The 18,890-nt window shown below is 47.5% G+C and overlaps 2 protein-coding genes across 2 annotated transcripts; both read right to left on the bottom strand.

Annotated features, from left to right (window-relative positions):
• Nucleotides 1-606: 606 nt before the first annotated feature.
• LOC308607764 (nucleoside diphosphate kinase B) lies at nt 607-4,112 on the bottom strand. Its single transcript, XM_081219990.1, has 5 exons — nt 3,991-4,112; nt 3,581-3,710; nt 2,549-2,650; nt 1,643-1,755; nt 607-866 (listed from the first exon to the last, which is right to left on the bottom strand). Exons 2-5 carry the CDS (start codon nt 3,704-3,706, stop codon nt 749-751), a joined length of 459 nt encoding a protein of 152 aa, XP_081076116.1. The 5' UTR covers nt 3,707-3,710; nt 3,991-4,112; the 3' UTR covers nt 607-748.
• A 1,254-nt stretch (nt 4,113-5,366) lies between these two features.
• On the bottom strand, nt 5,367-18,610 carry NME1 (NME/NM23 nucleoside diphosphate kinase 1). The gene is made up of 5 exons (XM_081219991.1): nt 18,526-18,610; nt 10,645-10,774; nt 7,522-7,623; nt 6,364-6,476; nt 5,367-5,669 (listed from the first exon to the last, which is right to left on the bottom strand). The coding sequence occupies exons 2-5, from the start codon at nt 10,768-10,770 to the stop codon at nt 5,552-5,554; spliced, it is 459 nt and encodes a 152-aa protein (XP_081076117.1). The 5' UTR covers nt 10,771-10,774; nt 18,526-18,610; the 3' UTR covers nt 5,367-5,551.
• Nucleotides 18,611-18,890: the final 280 nt, after the last annotated feature.

The raw sequence follows: 18,890 nt of genomic DNA, 5'->3' as shown, positions 1-18,890 counted from the left end.
AACAGGCAATATGGATTTTGTAACCACTTACTACTAGCCCAGGAAGTAGGCATGATAAATATCTCATCCCAGGGTAGAGAATAAGAAGGGAGGTAGGGTTGCAGGGAATATTTGTGTACCAGCTATGGGCCAGGCACTAGGTTAACTGCTTTACATGCATTGTTTCATTTAATCCTGCATTGCCATGGTATCATTCTCACCTTACAGGTGTCCTTAGGCTTCCATTTCCTCATACGTAACGTGCCCAATTTGCAACCAACAAGAATGTAAATCTGGACAACTTGACTAGTCGATGTTTCATTCTACCAAGTTTCAAAAAATTCTTTGTACAGAAATGTGCATTTCTACATCAGCTAAAGTGGTTGGGATCTTTATTATTTTCATTATTTCCTTATTAGTTTCCTCAGATCCGTAACCAGTGCCACACTTGTCCTCTTCAGCCTCACTGGTTTCCCTCCTAGAGTCTGGAAGTATATCAGGTGCTGAGAAGGATTAAATCATTTTTCCATAACAAGCAGGATTCATTTGTTCTAGATAACACTACGATAGCCAGGGAACCAAGTCACGTCTTCCAGCTTAGTAACCAGTAATCACCAGAGGCTGCACCCCATTTTCAAAGGCTTTATTATTGGTAGATATACTTCAGGAAAGAAACATCCATCCTACTGCTTCCAAGTTAGTGGAATGAAGAGCTGTGCCCAGGGACACATCAGGTGGTGCCAGAGGGGACTGATGCTCCGTCCACCTCTTATTCATAAATCCAGTCAAAAGCACAAGACTTGTACTCAACCAGTTCTTCAGGCTTAAACCACAGGCTGATTTCTTTCTCAGCACTTTTTACTGAATCACTGCCATGAATGATGTTCCTAAGAAGGAGAACAATTTCTAGTTACCACATTTTAAAGTACAAAAGCCTGTTTAATGGATAAAGCAAAGGACAGTCACTGAAGACCTTTTCAGCCAGTTGTTCCTTGAAGCAGCTGACCATCCCCAAGTATCTCCTCTTAAAAGCAACTATAAAAGTACTTAAGCCAAAAGCATCACTTGGTTCAACTTTATTATGCTTCTAAATTTTCAAAACAGTGCTTGTACCCAAGATTGCCACAAAACATTACTTCTCAAATTTTGAAAAACATAGGAATACCCAGACCAAAACCCAAACTAGATGTGACGTATTCATTATCAACAGCCATTGCTGCTGTATTTTCTTACAACACTAATTTGCAAAGTCCGATCAAAACATTCACACTTACTGACAGTCCCTTTATTCCATTTGAGTCTCATAACTATAAAAAGTTTTGTAGAGATTCTGTATGAGGGAACCAAAAAGGCTAAAAGTGATGCACCCTTGGACACAGCACCACAAAGGGCAGAGCCAAGGCTAGACCCCTTCCTTGCCCCACTCGCCGCACTTTCTGCTATCACGAAGGACCTACCGCAGGCAGCTCCCTTGTGCAATGCCTTGGCTAAAATTTTAAGTAGCCTAGAGAAGTAACTATTTAAGAAAGCGTTCATCCAATGATAATTACCACCTACTTTAAACGTTCCAATTTTTCTAAAATTGGAATATGCCGAAAATGTTTGTTTTAAACCCAAGTTAAGTGGCTTTGAGGAAAAGTCATTAGTGTCCCTTGGAACTTACCTGCCAACTTGAATGCAGAAGTCGCCACGAATGGTGCCCGGCTTAGAATCCGCTGGGTTGGTCTCCCCAAGCATCACTCTCCCTGTCTTCACTACATTCAGGCCCTCCCAGACCTTGACATTAGGGAAAAGGAATTTCATCAGTTCTGCCATTCAGGACGATTAAAAACAAACATTTACCTCTAACAGCACATATCAGTAAGACCAATCAGTGACATGATTATCAGCCAACCCCAGCAGTAGTAGGGGCCGATCTAAAATACTCCATACTCCATCCCAAGTGTATTGCTAGGATACAGAGAAAAAGTCTGCCCAACTTGAGGACTTCCCACTCTGGCTGAGACAGAGATTAACAAGACTGAAGAATCTTTATGCAGCCACAAACTCTCAAAAAATAGTGGTGGAAGGGTAAAGAAAAGTGAGCAGCCTGGAACAGGATGAGTGGGAAGGGCATCGCAGAAGACTGTTGGAGCAAAGACACGGCAAAGACGGACATGAAAGGGGACGATGTATTCCAGGGGAAAAGCAGAAAGAAGAAAAGGTCACCCTCAGGGAACAGGAAGTAGGGCTTCTTTCCCAACAATTTTAGTAACTCCCTATTATACCCTCTACGTCTATTCACTTCTTTCCAGTTGGACATTAATGCCACAGGAAGAAACAGACCAGTTCATTTCTAGCACAGGATCACAGAGGACTCTTTTTAAGTTCTGATTCTCACTTCCTTTTTCCTCCCAAGTTCCCAGTTGGTATGTGAACTAACTCACTCCAGCAGGCTGCCTTTGTAAAACAAGGAATTTGGAGTATCTGCAGAAGATGTCTAAAAAGGAACGTGAAGACACTGAGCAAACCCAGTTACCTATCAGCCGTTACTTTCCTTGGTTCCCTCTCCTCCACCACAAGCACTTACCATGGCCACAACCGGCCCTGAGTTCATGTACTTCACCAGCCCTGGGAAGAATGGGCGGTCTTTCAGGTCAATGTAGTGCTGCTTCAGGAGTTCCTCAGAGGCCTGGCATTGAAGAGGAGGTACCAATTAGGAAGGAAACTAGAAAGGCTCAAATATGGCTCCATCCCATCCTCAGAACCCGCTCGCCCCCCCGCCAGTAACATGGTAGGTTCTCTAAAAGTCTGGGTGTGTATTTTAGCTCACATTCATAAGGTGTGTATTAAAAAAAAAAAAAAAAAAAAAAAACTATCCAAACCATGAAACTGATGCTATCTTAGCGGAAAGATTGTTCTGATCATGAAGACACCCTCATGTCAATGACCTGACGGATGTTATAATCCTTAGAGGTGGCTAGGGAGTTAAGTGTTGGCTGCAATCAAAGGAAATATGCCAGACAGAGGTCATATCAAACCCCCTGGCCCATTCCCAATGCCCTTTTAAACATTTCAGACGTTAACTGAGAAAGCTTGGTTTAAATTTCAGTTCTTAGGTACTTATCCCCTAAGGTCCAGATCTGTACCCCAAATTTAATGTGGAAGATAAAGTTACTGCCCTGTGCCAAAGGGAGCCTGCAGAGAAAGGGCAGAGTAAGGCACACCCCACCTAAGACCCCAATCGTCTCAGAGTTGCAAGCTGAAGCACAAAAGGATTCCAGCCTCCATCCCGTGCCTGGGTGGACCTGCGTGGGCCCGGGGCGCAGACCTCCTCCACTCCCTGCTGCCCCCCTGCGGCCCACTGCCCGTCGCAGCCGCGGGAACGAAGCAGCCCCGGAGCCTGAGCCACGTCACCTCCGCTTAACCTTCCAAGGGCGTCTGTCCCCCCGGGCCTCGGGGAAGGGTCTAGCGGGCCCGCGGCGCCCTGGGTGGGGGAGAGGGGGTCCGAAATCAGCCAAGGGGGACTCCGACTAGGAAAAGACACGCGGATCGACGCTACAGGGAAGGAAAACCACCCGCAACCTCGCCGCCGCGGGGGGAGGGGAGCGGGGCGCGTCACCTGAAGGAACTTCATGGCCACAAGGCGGAATCCCTTCTGCTCGAAGCGCTTGATGATCTCGCCCACCAGGCCGCGCTGCACGCCGTCGGGCTTGATGGCGATGAAGGTGCGCTCCGCGTGGGCCATGGTCCTGCGGGCGGCAGGTGCGGTCACGGCGTCGCGGCCGCGTTCACACAGGCCTCGAGGGGGTCCGGACCCCGGCCCGGAGGCCACGTGGCTCCCGCGCCCGCCCGCCGCTACCGCGGGACACGTGGCCTGCGGGACGCCTCAGCCCTGCCAGCGCCGGGCCGCCGCCCCTCAGCCGTCCCCGGATGCCCGCGGAGGACACCCGGCAGGGGTCCCGGGGGAGCGCCCGGCCCGCGGGCCCGAGGGGGCCCGAGGTGGGGAAGGGATCGGAGCCGCCGTCTTACCGGTAAGCGGGCGGGCGCGGGCGGCGATGCGGGCCTGAGCCGAGAGCTGAGCGACCACCGCCGCAGGGAGCCCGCGGAGGAGGGGCCGACGGAAGCCACACCCCGGACGGCCCTCCGCCCAACCCGCGAGGCCGGACGCTTCCGGACGTCTCTGTCCACGCCCCGGGTTTGCAGAGTAAGCCAGCGAGGGCTCCAGGGGCAGGAAGTGATTTCTACCCCACCTGGATGTGCCAGAAGTAGAACTGCGCGCGTCCAATCCCAACTCCTGTCTTCAGTACCTCCTCGCACGCGCGCACGCAAACCTCTCCTGGTCTTGAGTCAGTACCCCGGCCAGTACCATCTGCTTTTCCCCATTCACCGAGCACCCAGAGCTGCTTTCTCTCCTCCCCGTCTAGCACAAGTCCTTATCCTACCTGTGAAATCCAGTTTCCCCTTCCCTCCCCTCTGCTTGAGCCCTGCTTCAAGCCCTCCACCTCCCTCATCCGAACTGGCGGCCTCCCAATGCGCGTCCACCTCACTTCTCCCCGCAAGGAGCCTCCCTCAGCACCCTCCTCAAACACCATCTGACCTTCGGCCCTGCTTTGATGAGTCCCCCTGCCTGGAGGGGGATGCCTGGAGGATGGCATCCAAGGGTTAGCTAACACAATCAAGCTAATTAACATAACAACGGCTTCCTACAATTACCATTTCCTGTCCTTTCTATCTACCTTTCTTTCTCTTCCTTCCTTCCCTCCCTCCCTCCCTTCCCCTCCCTCTCTCTCTCTCTCTCTCTTTCTTGTGATGAGAACACAGATCTACCCTCTTAGCAAATTTCAAATATCCATAGTATTGTTAACTAGAGTCACAGTGATCTACATCAGATCTCCAGTTTGAATTTTTAAGTAAATGACAATTTCCATCTTGTCTCTCTTAAAGCAACCAAATCAATATCCTAACAAATCACAACTACTTACAAGATAGCTTCTGCTTCTTTTGAGGTCATCCCAGAAATCCAGGCCCACTACCCACATAGCTTTTTTGCTTTGGCGTAGTTACAACTTCTCACACTCCCCCAGCCACTGGATCCCTCCGAGCTTCTCAAGAGCAGGAAGGGTATCTTTTATTTCCAGGGGATCTTCAACGCGTAGGTCAGTCTTGGCAACCTAGCAGATCCCTGACAGATAGCTGTTGACTGGCTCAGCGCCAAGAGTGGATGGAATGCAGGGGGAAGAGAGGGGCAGGCAAAGAACGTGTGTGTGTGTGTGATCTCTCAGGCCAATATAATTTACATAGTATTTACACTCTCTATTAGCTTAGGTTAGCCAGAATACGTGAAAAAGAAAAAAGAACACAAAGCAATACAACAATACAAAGTACCTTACTCAATGACTCCCTCCTTGAGATGAAACATTTTAATCTGATGACAGCACATAACACTGTACAGGGAGCATCCATGGCTCCAAGAGTTTCCCTTCAGATGAAAAGCAGGTTTTCAGAAATAACTACATTGGCTATGACCTGGCCCCTGCCCATGAGAGGGAGGGGAACTGGGGTGGGACAAGCACTGTGGTCTGCTTCCACGTCACTCGTAGATCCAGTTCTGAGCACAGCTCTTGTAATTTACCAGTTCCTCAGGGTGAAACCACAAGCCAATCTCCTTCTCTGCACTCTCCACAGAATCACTGCCATGGATGATGTTCCTGGATGGGAAAGAGACGGCCACGTTACCAAGGTCAGAGGATTAAACTGCCCAGAAGCTCCCCTCATTTCCACTGCCAGAAAACCTACAGCCACCGGAGCAGAAAAAAACAAAGCTCCATATACGTTACTCCATGTCAAAAGAAAAAAACCCATGACTGCCATTCATGTAAGGATAAAGAATGCCCTCTCCACATCCAGCCCTCCTAGCAACACTGATGCAAGCAGTGGGAGCCTCAGGAAGGACTCTGGCCAGCAAAGCACATTGTACCAGGTTCTACTCTCACAACAAAGGCACAACCATAGTGATGTTGATGACCAAAGGCACAGGGCCTGCAAAGCCAAACACCAATTAAGAAGGAGGAGAGGGGCTTCCCTGGTGGCGCAGTGGTTGAGAGTCCACCTGCCGGTGCAGGGGACACGGGTTCGTGCCCCGGTCCGGGAGGATCCCATATGCCGCTGAGCGGCTGGGCCCATGAGCCATGGCCGCTGAGCGCGTCCGGAGCCTTGTGCTCCGCAACGGGAGAGGCCACAACAGTGAGAGGCCCGCGTACTGCCAAAAAAAAAAAGGAGGAAAACAATAAACTCTGATTACAAATTGCTCTGTATATGGTATCATGTCTACCCTCAGCTTCAGAAACCCAAATTCTTGTGGCACTTGGATTTTAGAAAAGAGTAAAATGCACCGACTCTCACCTGCCAACTTGGATGCAGAAGTCCCCACGGATGGTCCCAGGCTTGGAGTCCGCAGGGTTGGTCTCCCCAAGCATCACTCGACCTGTCTTCACAACATTCAGCCCCTCCCAGACCTCCAAGGACAAACGAAGATATGGTCAAGGAAGAAAACCAATCTCAGCAGAAAATCTGAAAACTATTAATTCCCAAAAAAAAGAAAAAGAAAAAGCCCCCCTTAAAATGACATTCATTCATTGAACAAATATTTATGGGGCATCTAAGTGTTCCAGCACTGGGAATATTGGTCTCCCTGCCCTCCTCTTGCCTTTCTACAATCCATTCTTGACACAGAGTGGCTTTTCTAAAATACCAAGTGTAGAAACCTCCATAGCTTCCCAGCACTCAGGAAGTACAGGGCTGAGACAGCCCTACATAATCTGGCCTCTGCCTGTGCCTATGAATTAATCTCATCCAACCTTCCCTTTCACCCACCAGGCTTCAGTTACGCCAAGCATCTTTCTGTACCTCAAAAGTCCCCCACCCCAGGTCCTCTGCACATGCTATTTTCATGGTTGAGAATGCTCTTCACTGTGAATTTGTACATGGCCGGCTCCTTCTCATCCAGATCTCAGCTTGAAAATCACGTTCCTTGACCACCCAGTCTAAAGCGCTCACTTGCTATCACATAATCCTATTTCATTTCTGTGCATATCACTAATCATTAGCTGATATATATATGTTTTTTGGTTTCTTTATTATCTGCCCATCCTCCCTTTTCAGGATATGTAGGCGAGGAAAGCTATGAAAACAGTTACCTATTTTGTCTCATTCATGATTGTATCCCCAGTGTCTAAAAGAGCCTGGTACAAAGATGACAACCAATACATACTAAGAGAAGAATCACTGTAATAAACAAGACACAGTCTCCCTCACCTCCAGGAGCTTACAATCAGGCATGTCTCTCCTGATTTCTCCCAGATAGGAGTCTTCAGTTCAGCAAGCAAAGGTATTTTGTCTTTGGTGAGCCAGAGAGCTGACTCATACCCTAAATGTCCAGTGCCCTAGCCTCAGAATCCTCTGCATCAATGAGGACCTGGCATTAGAAGCAAGAATCACAATATTCACTCTTCACTCCCAACTGAGTCATTCACATCAACATCCCACACATGCTACACTCACCATGGCAACCACTGGCCCTGAGTGCATGTATTCCACCAGGCCAGCGAAGAATGGACGGTCCTTCAGGTCAATATAGTGCTCCTTGAGAAGGTCTTCAGAAGCCTGTCCCACAGGATAGAGAAGAGAATTGATCCCAAAACTATCTAAGAACCAGCAATTTAGTTATTTCCCACTTACCCATCCTGCTGTTTAAAACGTGAGCTCTCAGCTCACTTGTTCTATTACAACCCAGTTCACCCTTGACTTTACCAAAGGGAAGAAGTCACAGGGACTAAAAGTGCTTCAGCTTTGTACCAGTTTTCTCCCTACTGCCCTTGACTGATCAGCATAAAATTTCAGGACATTAGAATTGAATCCAGCCATGGTATTTTACAGAGGAAAACTAACAATACAATAAATTTCCACGCCCAAGCAAGCCTCAACTAAAATGTTACCGGGAGGTGGTCTCAGCATTGGATGAGAAGCAAACTGAACCAGGCCATTGCTCTTCATATTTATTCAGAGAATAAAGGCCCAGTGTGGTGACCATGCAATTACCACAGGTATGTGCAAACCACCCAAAAGTACATGACATCTAGTAATAAGTAATTTTACTGAAGAATGAATTAGAATCTTTCACAATCCAAGGCTGGTATCTGGGAACAAATCAAGTTAGGTAGAGAGCAAACTATATGCTTAGCAATGCCAGCTCGACTCAGCTGTGTTCCCTCTTCCCCACCATATACATGCTTTTAAGGGTCTAATGAGGACCCTTCGCTTTCCCAGGTCTGTGGTACTGCATCATACAGCATACTGCACACTTCAGGGATACACACAAGTGTGGGGATTTGCTGTTGAAGAGCACATCCTGAACATCCTACCATTCGGCCCCCGGTTGTCTGTCACTTGCCAAAGTAAAATTACACAACCACGTCATCACCCCGTGTTAGCGTTCACCCTGACCTATCCCTTTCAATCCAAATGGAAGACTTGCAGTGGTAGTCTCCTAACACACTGATTATCTTCCCTTACCAGAACACTCCTTTAATTCTATTAATTGGTTCTGATTATCTTTACTCTGCAAAACAGGTCACAGGCGGTTTTTTTGGGGGGTGGGGGCAAGTGGGGAGGGGGCTCAAGTCTTCCCTCACCTCCCTCCACATTTAAATAACCCTGTAGGGGCTTCCCTGGTGGAGCAGTGGTTACGAGCCCGCCTGCCAATTCAAGGGACACGGGTTCGAGCCCCGGTCCAGGAAGATCCCACGTGCCGCGGAGCAACTAAGCCCGTGAGCCACAGCTACTGAAGCCTGTGAGCCTAGAGCCTGTGCTCCGCAACAAGAGAAGCCACCACAATGAGAAGCCCTCACACCGCAACGAAGAGCAGCCCCCGCTCGCGGCAACTAGAGAAAGCCCGCACACGGCAATGAAGACCCAATGCTGCCAAAATAATTAATTAATTAAATCTATTTTTTTAAAAAGGAAAAAAAATAAATAAATAAATAAATAACCTGTAGGCTCATGGCAGCCATCCCTCCTCCCATTCTTCACCAAGTCCATGCCCTTGATGGGAAGCTCAACGTAGAGGACAAAGTGTACGCACTTAGGGGTCAGGGAGACCTGGGCTAAAATCCCAGCTGCATCACTGACTGGTTAACCACACATTACTTAACTTCTCCAAGCCTCAGCTTCCTATCACTAACAACCACGGGAAAAGGAATAAGTACCTCTCTGGGTTGTCGTGAAAGAAGCTAGATGAAAAAACACATGTGCCCAGCACGTGGTAAACATCCAATCAACAATACTTTGATTTCACTTTACCTTCAAAACTGATGAACCTAGTTGCAAGGCAGGAATAAACAGGTAGACATAGAGAATGGACTTGATGACATGGGGTGGGAGGTCGAAGCTGGGGCGAAGTCAGAGTAGCACTGACATGTATACACGACCGAATGTAAAATAGCTGGCTGGTGGGAAGCAGCAGCATAGCACAGGGAGATGGGCTTAGTGTTTTTCGATGACCTAGATGGGTGGGATAGGGAGGGTGGGAGGGAGGCTCAAGAGGGAGGGCATATGGGGACGTATGTATGCATATGGCTGATTCACTTTGTTGTGCAACAGAAACTAACACGGTATTGTGAAGCAATTATACTCCAATAAAGTTGCATTAAAAAAAAAAACCTAATTTAATATACAAACTCTCTGGAAAGCACTGCTTGTCCAATACCTGGCTCTAATCATCCTGTCACACTCTCCCCTCAGCATTAACATCAGTCTTCTCCCTTTTATATTAACACAGTTTTTCTAAAGCATCACACAGGAACTAAAATGCAAATCAAACTAAATTTAAAATTCCCTGGCAACCCAGTGGTTAGAACTTGGCGCTTTTACTGCCAGGGCCCAGGTTCGATCCGTGGTCAGGGAACTAAGATCCCACAAGCTGCATGACCCACCCCCCCACTCTTTTTTTTCTGATTCATTCATTAAAGTTGACTCTTAATAGGAAAAAAAGATGATCCCCTAATGTATTTGCTTTGAGAATTTAAATTCTTATTTCCCAGGTCTGTTTGAAGATGGGTTCTTAGTCAATCAATCCTTTGCATTTTTTGAAATATTGTTTTGTAGGTATCTTGCAAGTGTGTCTGCCCTCTGCTGTTTCAGGTGGGCCGCCCCAAGGGCAAAATCACAACTTTCCCCTACAGGCCCTGATGGTGCCTAATATATGCTAGACAGTAGGCAGGTGTTAAACAATGATATAAAGACTTCCTTGCTGAAAAACAACCTGCCTCAAACGGTGGGGACAGTGGGGAGGAGAGGGGGGGTCTCTCAAATTATCTGCTCAGGAAGCTCATAATCAGGAGCTCAAACATGCCCAGGGCTTTGAGTCAGAAATCACAGTGCTGCAGTAATATGTGGAACCCTGCATTGCCAAGAGGAAAGAGAGGCTACTTCTGAAAGTCGCAAATGACTTTTTTGCTCCAAGACTCAGCAGAGATGCCACTGAGGAGTTTCCGGGTTTTAGGACATTTGTGTTCACCCTAAATGGAGACGCCTAAAATGAGCTGAAGGGAGAAACAGAGAGGCTGACCTGCAATGTTCTCCTATTTCTATGAAATAATAGAAATAGCATGAATGAAGTCCGCTTACCTGCATGAATTTCATGGCAACAAGGCGGAATCCCTTCTGCTCAAAACGCTTGATGATCTCTCCCACAAGGCTGCGCTGGACTCCATCAGGCTTGATGGCAATGAAGGTGCGCTCGCTACTGGCCATGGTCCTGGGGATAGACAGGTGGAGGGATGAAGCAACACTGGCTATCCTGCCTACATCGTTATCCTTCTCAAGAGGATTACCTCCATAAAGCTGGTTTAAATCTGCAACGTCAACTCCAGGACTCTCTAGTAAAACCTAATTCCTCCTCAGTCCCCTCATCTATGAACTAATACCCCAGAGTGGGGAAGGGTCCAAAAGCAGGGCCTATAATTTCTATTTCATTTGATTTAATAAGCTTCTATTAAGTCATGTCAAGAGGACATGATTGCCAGTTCACCCTCGATCTGGACTCAGGCAATCGGAGGCTCCTCACCCCTTTCCTGTCTCTGGAATATACACTCTGTACACTGTTCCCACAGTAGGAGCCCTTACAAGGACACAGCCTTGAGAGAGTAAGGTGTTGTTGAGACCACCTGGACTGAACATGTGACTGAACCCAGTTAAACTATATAAGTTTATATAAACTATATAAACGTTAAGATTCTGGTGGGTGGGTACAATGCAGCCAGCCAAGACAAGCCTCATATGTATGTTCCCTTACTTGTTAAAACTGCCACCTTCCAACCTGGAGTGGTCTCTACCTCTTTGGTCTCTCCTGGTCCTCTCTGTACAGGGTCCAGTGTGTGGACTAACAATTTGTGAGCCAGCCAGGAGACTGAAGAAATGGGCCTTGGGAAAGAGGCATCCCTGGGGGAAATCCCAAGCTGAACATCGACCTCTATGTGGGGAGGGTGGCCTGTATGTTTGATACTTCTGGACCACCACATGAAAACAAGGATGCCCCAAGAACACCGGCTGCTTTAGTGCATTTATCAGAGAAACTACACAGAGCAGCAAAGAAGGGAAATGAATGGCTGCCACAGTGGGCTGGCCTCTACTGAGGGCAGGCCACTGGCCGCAGATGCACAACTAGAGGCTGAAGCTCGAGTTAGACAGTTGGAAGAAGAGCTGAAGTTAGAGAAGAACGTGCAGGTGTCCACTGCTCTGCCAGCTTTGGGGCTGGCAGACAAGATGAGAGAGCAGGATTATAAATTGGAGATCTTAGCTTGTCATATGGCAAAGCTAGGAGAGCACAAACTGCTGCAGATTAATGTCCAAGTGCTGTGACAAAGCCTGATTAGGACACTAAGAAGAGACAGAATCCCTGGGAAAGTGAGGAGCACAAAGGGGAGGATGTTGTGGTGACTGACAATGAAACAGATGAAGGGCCCCATGCTCTCCAACCCCTAATACAAAGAAAAACTTGAAACAGTAATTACCCTATACTTCTGATAATAGAGAAATACACCCCAAAACTCTTAAGAGAAAACTTGCATTCTTTCTCTGTTCCTTGAAGTTATAAATCTTACCATGTCTTTGAAATGTAAACACCACAGGAAATAACTAAAACACTGCTCACAGACCAAAGAAAAAGGGGGGGCAGTGGTGAAAACACAGACTGCTATAGGAGCGCCCCCACACAAAATCTAGGCCACAGTTTCCCTAAGATTATTCACCAAGGGCAAGTACAAACTTTTTTTTTTTTTTGGCCACGCTGCGTGGCTTGAGGGATCTTGGTTCCCCAACCAGGGATCAAACCCATTCCCCCTGCAGTGGAAGCACTGGAGTCCTAACTACTGGACCACCAGGGAAGTCCCAAATTTTAAAAATCTTCTCCACAAATATTAGTAAAAGGCTTCAGCCATGTGAGTGGATACTTGATTCATGGCTAAAGTTCTGGAGAGAAAGCTATGGATTCTCTGTTTGTGTCTGTCAGTATGTTCGTATGTCTATGGATTTGTTATATATAGGTGATGTTTCTCTATCTCCGGAGAGTATTGTCAAAATTAATTTGTAAAAGAGCTCTATTTAGTTGGCCTAAAGAAAAATAAGCTTTGATATCAATAGTGTACTTATATAAAGCTGAAACAATTTTCTTTCATCTGCTCAAAGGACAAGGTTTTGTTGGACTATTGGTCTGTTCCTTAGGACTGTAAGAGGTTTTTCTTTACCTTTTGAGTAACCTGCCCAGAAAAAAAGATTCTGTGGTTTTATCCAAATAATTTCTTGTGCTTCATGTTGTCTTTATCACATCTTCAATTACTTAAGAAAACTGAATCTTCTCTATTAAAAGAGCTAAGTTTTTTTTACAATTATGTAACTTTCTGTATTTGCCTTTGGAGTCTTTGTCACTTAAGTTAAATAGATAACTAAGTATTGTTTCACAGTGAGCTAAGAGCCTATTTAATCTAGTGTTTTAAAACCTTTTGGTATTTTTGACAAGCTCCCCCAAAATCTAATTCTAAATAAAGTTATGCTGACCTAGAACTAACTTTGGGATTTTCCAGAGGGCCCCTGGAACATCTCAAAAGACGTCTTCTCCTTCCTTATAAAAGAGAGATATTAAACTAATTAGACTATTTGATATATTAAATTATATGGGAAACACTGTCAAAGAAGAAGGGGTGTTAGGGAATTCCCTGGTGGCACAGTGGTTAAAAATCCACCTGCCAATGCAGGGGACACGGGTTCGAGCCCTGGTCCGGGAAGATCCCACATGCCGCTGAGCAACTAAGCCCGTGCACCACAACTACTGAGCCTGCGCTCTAGAGCCCATGAGCCACAACTACTGAGCCTGCGTGCTGCAACTACTGAAGCCCGCGAGCCTAGAGCCCGTGCTCCGCAACAAGAGAAGCCACCGCAATGAGAAGCCCGCGCACCGCAATGAAGAGTAGGCCCTGCTCACCTCAACCAGAGAAAGCCTGCACTCAGCAACGAAGACCCAACTCAGCCAAAAATAAAATAAATAAATAATAAATATATATTTTAAAAAAAAGAAGTGATGTTAAACTTTCTTTGGGCTATATTTGTATGAAATTCCTAAAAATCTGATATGTCCTGGTATGATGTTATTAGTTATAATTTTAAAATGTATGTCACAAAAACAATCAAATTCCCTTCTCAACTGTATTATAATGAACTCTCATCAGATCTTTAACCATGGCCATTTTAAAGTCTCTTTTCATTTATAGTCATTGCTGCACTCTGATGGTTTTGCAAAACTGTTCCTGCAAAAGTGCTTCATATTCAAGGACTTTTATGGAAAAACTTCAACAAGCATAGGTTTCTGATACCTAAGATCAATTTGCCTTCATGTTGAGAGGGGCAGTAATGGACATTTCAAGGACTTCCTCACGGCTACCTGCATAGCCCCACCACATGTCATGGGATGGTAGCCCAAGACCCGCGCCTGTTCCCCTTCCCCACTTCAGTAAAACGGGCCCATTACATTGATGATATAATGTTCACATGTGAAGACTTGCCCCTGCTGCAGGACACTCTGCAGGCTTTGCTGGAACATCTGTGACGGAGAGGATGGGCAGTGAACCCACAAAAAATTCAAGGCCCAGGCACCTCAGTAACGTTTCTGGCCACCCTTCGTTTGGGTAAGATTCAAGTTGTCCCAGAAGTTGTCATTGATAATGTACAAGCCTATCCAACCCCTAAGAATGTGAAAGAGGTGCCAGCCTTGGTAGGAATGTGGGAGTTTGGGAGGACTTTCATTCCTCATCTGGCACAGTGCCTCCATCCCTCCCTTATACCACCTGGTAATGAGAGGGCATACGTGGGACTGGGGATTAGAGCAGCAAGCCGCCTTTCAGATGGCAAAAATATTAGTGAAACAAATTAAAGTTCTGGGCATCTCCCAAGCCGGACTACCTTTTGAGTTAGATGTGTCTGTGACTCCAGAAGATCTGGGTTGGGCACTGTGGGAGAGACAACAGAAAGCGAGTATCCCTAGGATTTTTGGTCCCTGGAAGGGAGCAGAAACCCAATACACCCCCACAGAGTACCAGCTTCTAGCAGTGTACACAGCATTCCTCCAGGTACAGCCTCTCACAAAGAAACAGCACATCATGGTAAGGACTTCCCTTCCTTTGAAGGGTTTGTTCAGAATATGTTCCATCTACCCACCTCTGCCATGGCTCAACCCCCCCCACACTGAGTAAATGACACGTCTATTTGCAGCAGAGGAGTACCCTACCACCGGCCCGCTGTCTAGAAATGTGGGGGCTCCCAGGCCCTGTAGAGAATGTAGATCCTCCAAATGTCCTGGCCCGGGAAATTCCCACTGATGCCTGGTATACACATGCCTGGAAAGAGGAGCAAACTGCAGCCTCCAGAGGGCTGGTGAGCCCTGGCCATTAATGCTTTGCACTGGCAGTTGGGCTGTTCTAAAGGGATTGACCCTATGGCTTAGACAATGGAAAGACAAGGGGTGAATGATCATAAACAAGCCTTGCTGGGGTCTGCATATGTAAAAAGACATTTGGGTTCACCTGCAAGAGTCTGAGGCACTCCTCAATGTCTTCCACACCCCGGCTCATAAGGCACTGACATCCTCTGGCAATCAGGAAGCTGATGCCCTAGGCCAGAAATGAGTCCTAGCAACTGACACTTGGGTGCATAGGAAGAGGGAACACTGAAGTGCCCAGGGGGATGACATATTGCCAAGGATGCTGGACTGCCTTTGAAATACAGTGACTCAGTTAATGCAGTAATAGCATGTCCTGTGTGTTCTAAACAACAGCCAAGGCAACTGCCAAAGAAGTCTGGAGCCACCCACCAGAGCTCCCAACTGATGTGCAATTGGCCAGTTGATTATACTGGCCCCCTCCCTCCTAGTGAGGGTTCTAAATATGCTCTGTTTTTTGTGGACACTGCATCTGGCCCAACCCAAGCTGTCCCCTGTTGCCTCCCAAACCAGGCTGCCGCTATCAGGGGATTAGAGAAGCTAAGACCATGCATGGATACCTTTGTTGAACAGACAGTGATCGGGGGTTTTATTTCAAAGGTCATGACTGGGCAAAAGAATATGACATCAAATGGAAGTTCCATCTCCCCTATAACCCACAGGCAGGAGGACTGGCAGAAAGGAAAAATGGAATAGTAAAGCAGCAGATTAAATTACTAACAGGTAAAACCACCTTGGCCAGGTGGACTAAAGTACTGTCCCAGATTCTGATACATTTGAATGATCAACCAGTAGAACCTATGGCCCCAAATGCCAGACTGGGGACCCCTGACAAGACACCCAATGCCATACAAGTAAGGAAGTCTTGGGAAACAGCCACTGCCCAAACACACTGTGGATCAGTGTGCTGTGCTGCTGAGAACACCAAGCCCCATTATACCTGGGAAAGGAGTTATCTACTGGAATTTGCAATGGGATTTCTCACCGGGATGGGTGAATTCACACCTCTGGGTAAGCGAGACTTAATCAATTCCCACTGGGATCCTGCTGTCCTACTGCAAGCCGGACTGTTGAAATGTGCTATAGCTGGAATGAAACACGCACCTTTGAAAGAGGGGAGAAGGTGGGGTCCCTGGTCTGGCATATCCTGCCCCCAGTCCACCGCTGCCTGCCCCGGCCAATATGTATGGTATGTACAACCGGGTCAAGTTCCTAAAGCCACCAACCTCCCTCTCCTCCAGGCCAGATGGGCATGTTCCGTTTTCTACTGGTACAATCATTTAGCCACCATCTTTGTCCCCTCCATTGGCCTGGAGGACATTATAGCATACAGAGAAGCCCTTACTAACTTCACCCAGCAAGTCTTAAATGACAGCCTGCAAAGCCTGTCTTTACCCATCACTGAAATATCTTTCATGAGAAAAGCTGTCCTCCAAAGCAGAAGCGCCTTGGACATTATTACTGCCTCTAAGGGGTCGTAGGAAATCAACGGTTCAGATTATGGGGCTCTTCATAGAGAAAACGGTTACTTATTTTGGGAATCATCTTAATCCATGTTTTCTCTTGGATGTGCCTCTATACTGTTGCTGTGGCATCTGCCTCCACCGCAGTCAGACAGCTGCCAAATGAGCCATGCTGGCAGAACCCCTTGCTGACCTCTCAGGGCACACTTCTGACCCTGAAGAAGGAGGGGGGTGAGGCTGTAAGAGCCAGTCACAAGCGGTGGAGTACTGGAGGAGGTCACAACTATCAGCTGACCCTCCAGCTGAACCCAGAAACTGGAGGCTCCTCACCCCCACCCCTGTCCTTAGAATGTACACTCTGCCTACTGTCCCCACAGTAGGGGCTGTTCAAAGGACACAGCCTTGAGAGAGTAAGGTGTTGTTGAGACCATCTGAACTGAACACGTGACTGTATCTAGTTAAGGCCTCTACGTATACTTTTATTATTTTATTTATTTATTATTATTATTTTTTTTTGTGGTACTTGGGCCTCTCACTGCTGTGGCCTCTCCCGTTGCGGAGCACAGGCTCCGGACGCGCAGGCCCAGTGGCCATGGCTCACGGGCCTAGCCGCTCCGCGGCATGTGAGATCTTCCCAGACCGGGGCATGAACCCGTGTCCCCTGCATCGGCAGGCGGACTCTCAACCACTGGGCCACCAGGGAAGCCCTACGTATACTTTTAAAACTTTGGTGGGCGAGAGCAGAGATCTACTCATCTTGCAACCACCCAAGATAGCCCTCAAGCTCCGTTGCTCACTACACCTGTTACCTACCAATCTGGAGTGGTCTGCCTTTCTTCAGTCTCTCCTTTCCTTCTGTGTACAGGAGCCAGTTTTTGAACTAACATAAGCATCTACTGTGTACCCAATACTGGGGCAGAACTAAGGCAGGGGATGTAAAAAAAAAAAAAAAAAGACACTATCTCTCAGTTATCCAGATGAGGGACACTACAGTGATAATGTGAAAGTGATGTCTGGTACAGGGCAGTCTAAAATATGGTTTGACCTACCACCACAGTCATGGTATTAGAACTGGAAGGGGTTTTACAGATTATTTCATTACAATCCCCTTCTTTTACAAATGAGGAAACAGATCTAGAGCACTCGAATGAGGACCAAAATCCAGATTTCCCAACCCTATGCAACTTAGGCTATATCATGAGATGTAATGCATATTCTGACTAACCAGTAAACAGTGGCCTGTGGGAGAACTATTGCCATGAGTAATATCTGATATGCGACATCATGCTGGAAGGAAGCCTAGAAAGTATCCATTTCAGACTTTTCCTTTTACAGAGAAAAAGATCGGGCTGAGGACCTCCTCTGTCTCCACAAGATGAGAAAGGAGTCCCTTCACCTTGAAAGTCAATCCCTCTGTGGATAACAGCACCACCTCTTGGCTCTATCTTCCTGTACTTTATAGTTTACCGCTTCTTTCAGCACCTTAACAATATGTCTGAATTTTCTGTTTTCTGTCTCTCCGCCGGCCTGCCGCCTGTATACACGGATGGATTACTTCTGTGTCTGTCCCTGGTACCTAGTCACAGGGCCTAGCACTCAATAAGAGCAAAGAAAATGTCTTAAATGATAATCACCCTACACCTCCAAGAAAAAGAGACAAAGCCCAAGAACCGGCGGAGACCTCCCAGGGAAAGTTGGAGACAAGCATGGATTCCCCAGGAGAAAACGGAGCTAAAGAGCTACAAACAGTCCCTGTTAAGTGTCCTCCACATCCACCTGACACACACCTGTCATTCATTCACAGCCCAGCACTGCACTAGGCAGAAACAAATAAGCACAACCCCTACGGTCGCGTCCTGATGGGAAAAGCAGCCACGGACAAAGGTGAGTCCACGTGGCGTGGGACGTCAGCTGACAGGTTTGCACCTGTCGACAGGCGTTTCCCTCCCACCCCATCACCCTGGCCACCTCAGAGCGGAACTCATCCGACCTCTTCACCTCCCCCTCCCCGGACCCCCTTCCTCTCCCTTTCCTCTCAGTACCCCGAACCCTTCTCACCAATCCGGCTACTTGGGCTTCAACTCCTTCTGCTGCCACCGGCACCGGAAATGCGCCCCCGCCCCTCTTGGTTCCCGGCAGCCGCCCGCCCGGAACGCTTCTGCCCAGATCCGCTGCGGGAGGGCCCATTTTGCAGAACACCACTCGCCTACGCTTCCTCCTGACAGTCGGGTGTCATTCTAGGGAGCAATTTCCAAAGTTCAACTTCCGGTACTGTTTCTTCCTGCTCTTCTGGCTGGCTACCGCCATCTTTTTTTTTTTTCCTTAAGATTCTGAGACTGTCTTTTTTCTCGAGCAAGTTGGCTTCCCGAGAGGTGGCGCTCACACTTTTCATTGAGTCTGAACGAGCGCCTGACCTAAAAGTA

This window comes from Mesoplodon bidens, assembly GCF_964165515.1.
Source record: "Mesoplodon bidens genome assembly, chromosome: 19".
Classification (NCBI taxonomy): Eukaryota; Metazoa; Chordata; class Mammalia; order Artiodactyla; family Ziphiidae; genus Mesoplodon; species Mesoplodon bidens.
The sequence above is the reverse complement of the archived record's forward strand: the minus strand, read 5'-3'. Positions and strand labels throughout refer to the sequence as shown.

Excerpts from the sequence above, each read along its gene's own strand:
- NME1 (XM_081219991.1), bottom strand. The coding sequence starts at position 10,770 with ATGGCCAGTAGCGAGCGCACCTTCATTGCCATCAAGCCTGATGGAGTC. Across the intron at positions 7,624-10,644 it reads TTGCCATGAAATTCATGCAG|GCTTCTGAAGACCTTCTCAA; the intron begins GTAAGCGGACTT and ends CCTGTGGGACAG. Across the intron at positions 6,477-7,521 it reads CAGGGCCAGTGGTTGCCATG|GTCTGGGAGGGGCTGAATGT; the intron begins GTGAGTGTAGCA and ends TTGTCCTTGGAG.
- LOC308607764 (XM_081219990.1), bottom strand. The coding sequence starts at position 3,706 with ATGGCCCACGCGGAGCGCACCTTCATCGCCATCAAGCCCGACGGCGTG. Across the intron at positions 2,651-3,580 it reads TGGCCATGAAGTTCCTTCAG|GCCTCTGAGGAACTCCTGAA; the intron begins GTGACGCGCCCC and ends CTTCAATGCCAG. Across the intron at positions 1,756-2,548 it reads CAGGGCCGGTTGTGGCCATG|GTCTGGGAGGGCCTGAATGT; the intron begins GTAAGTGCTTGT and ends CCTAATGTCAAG.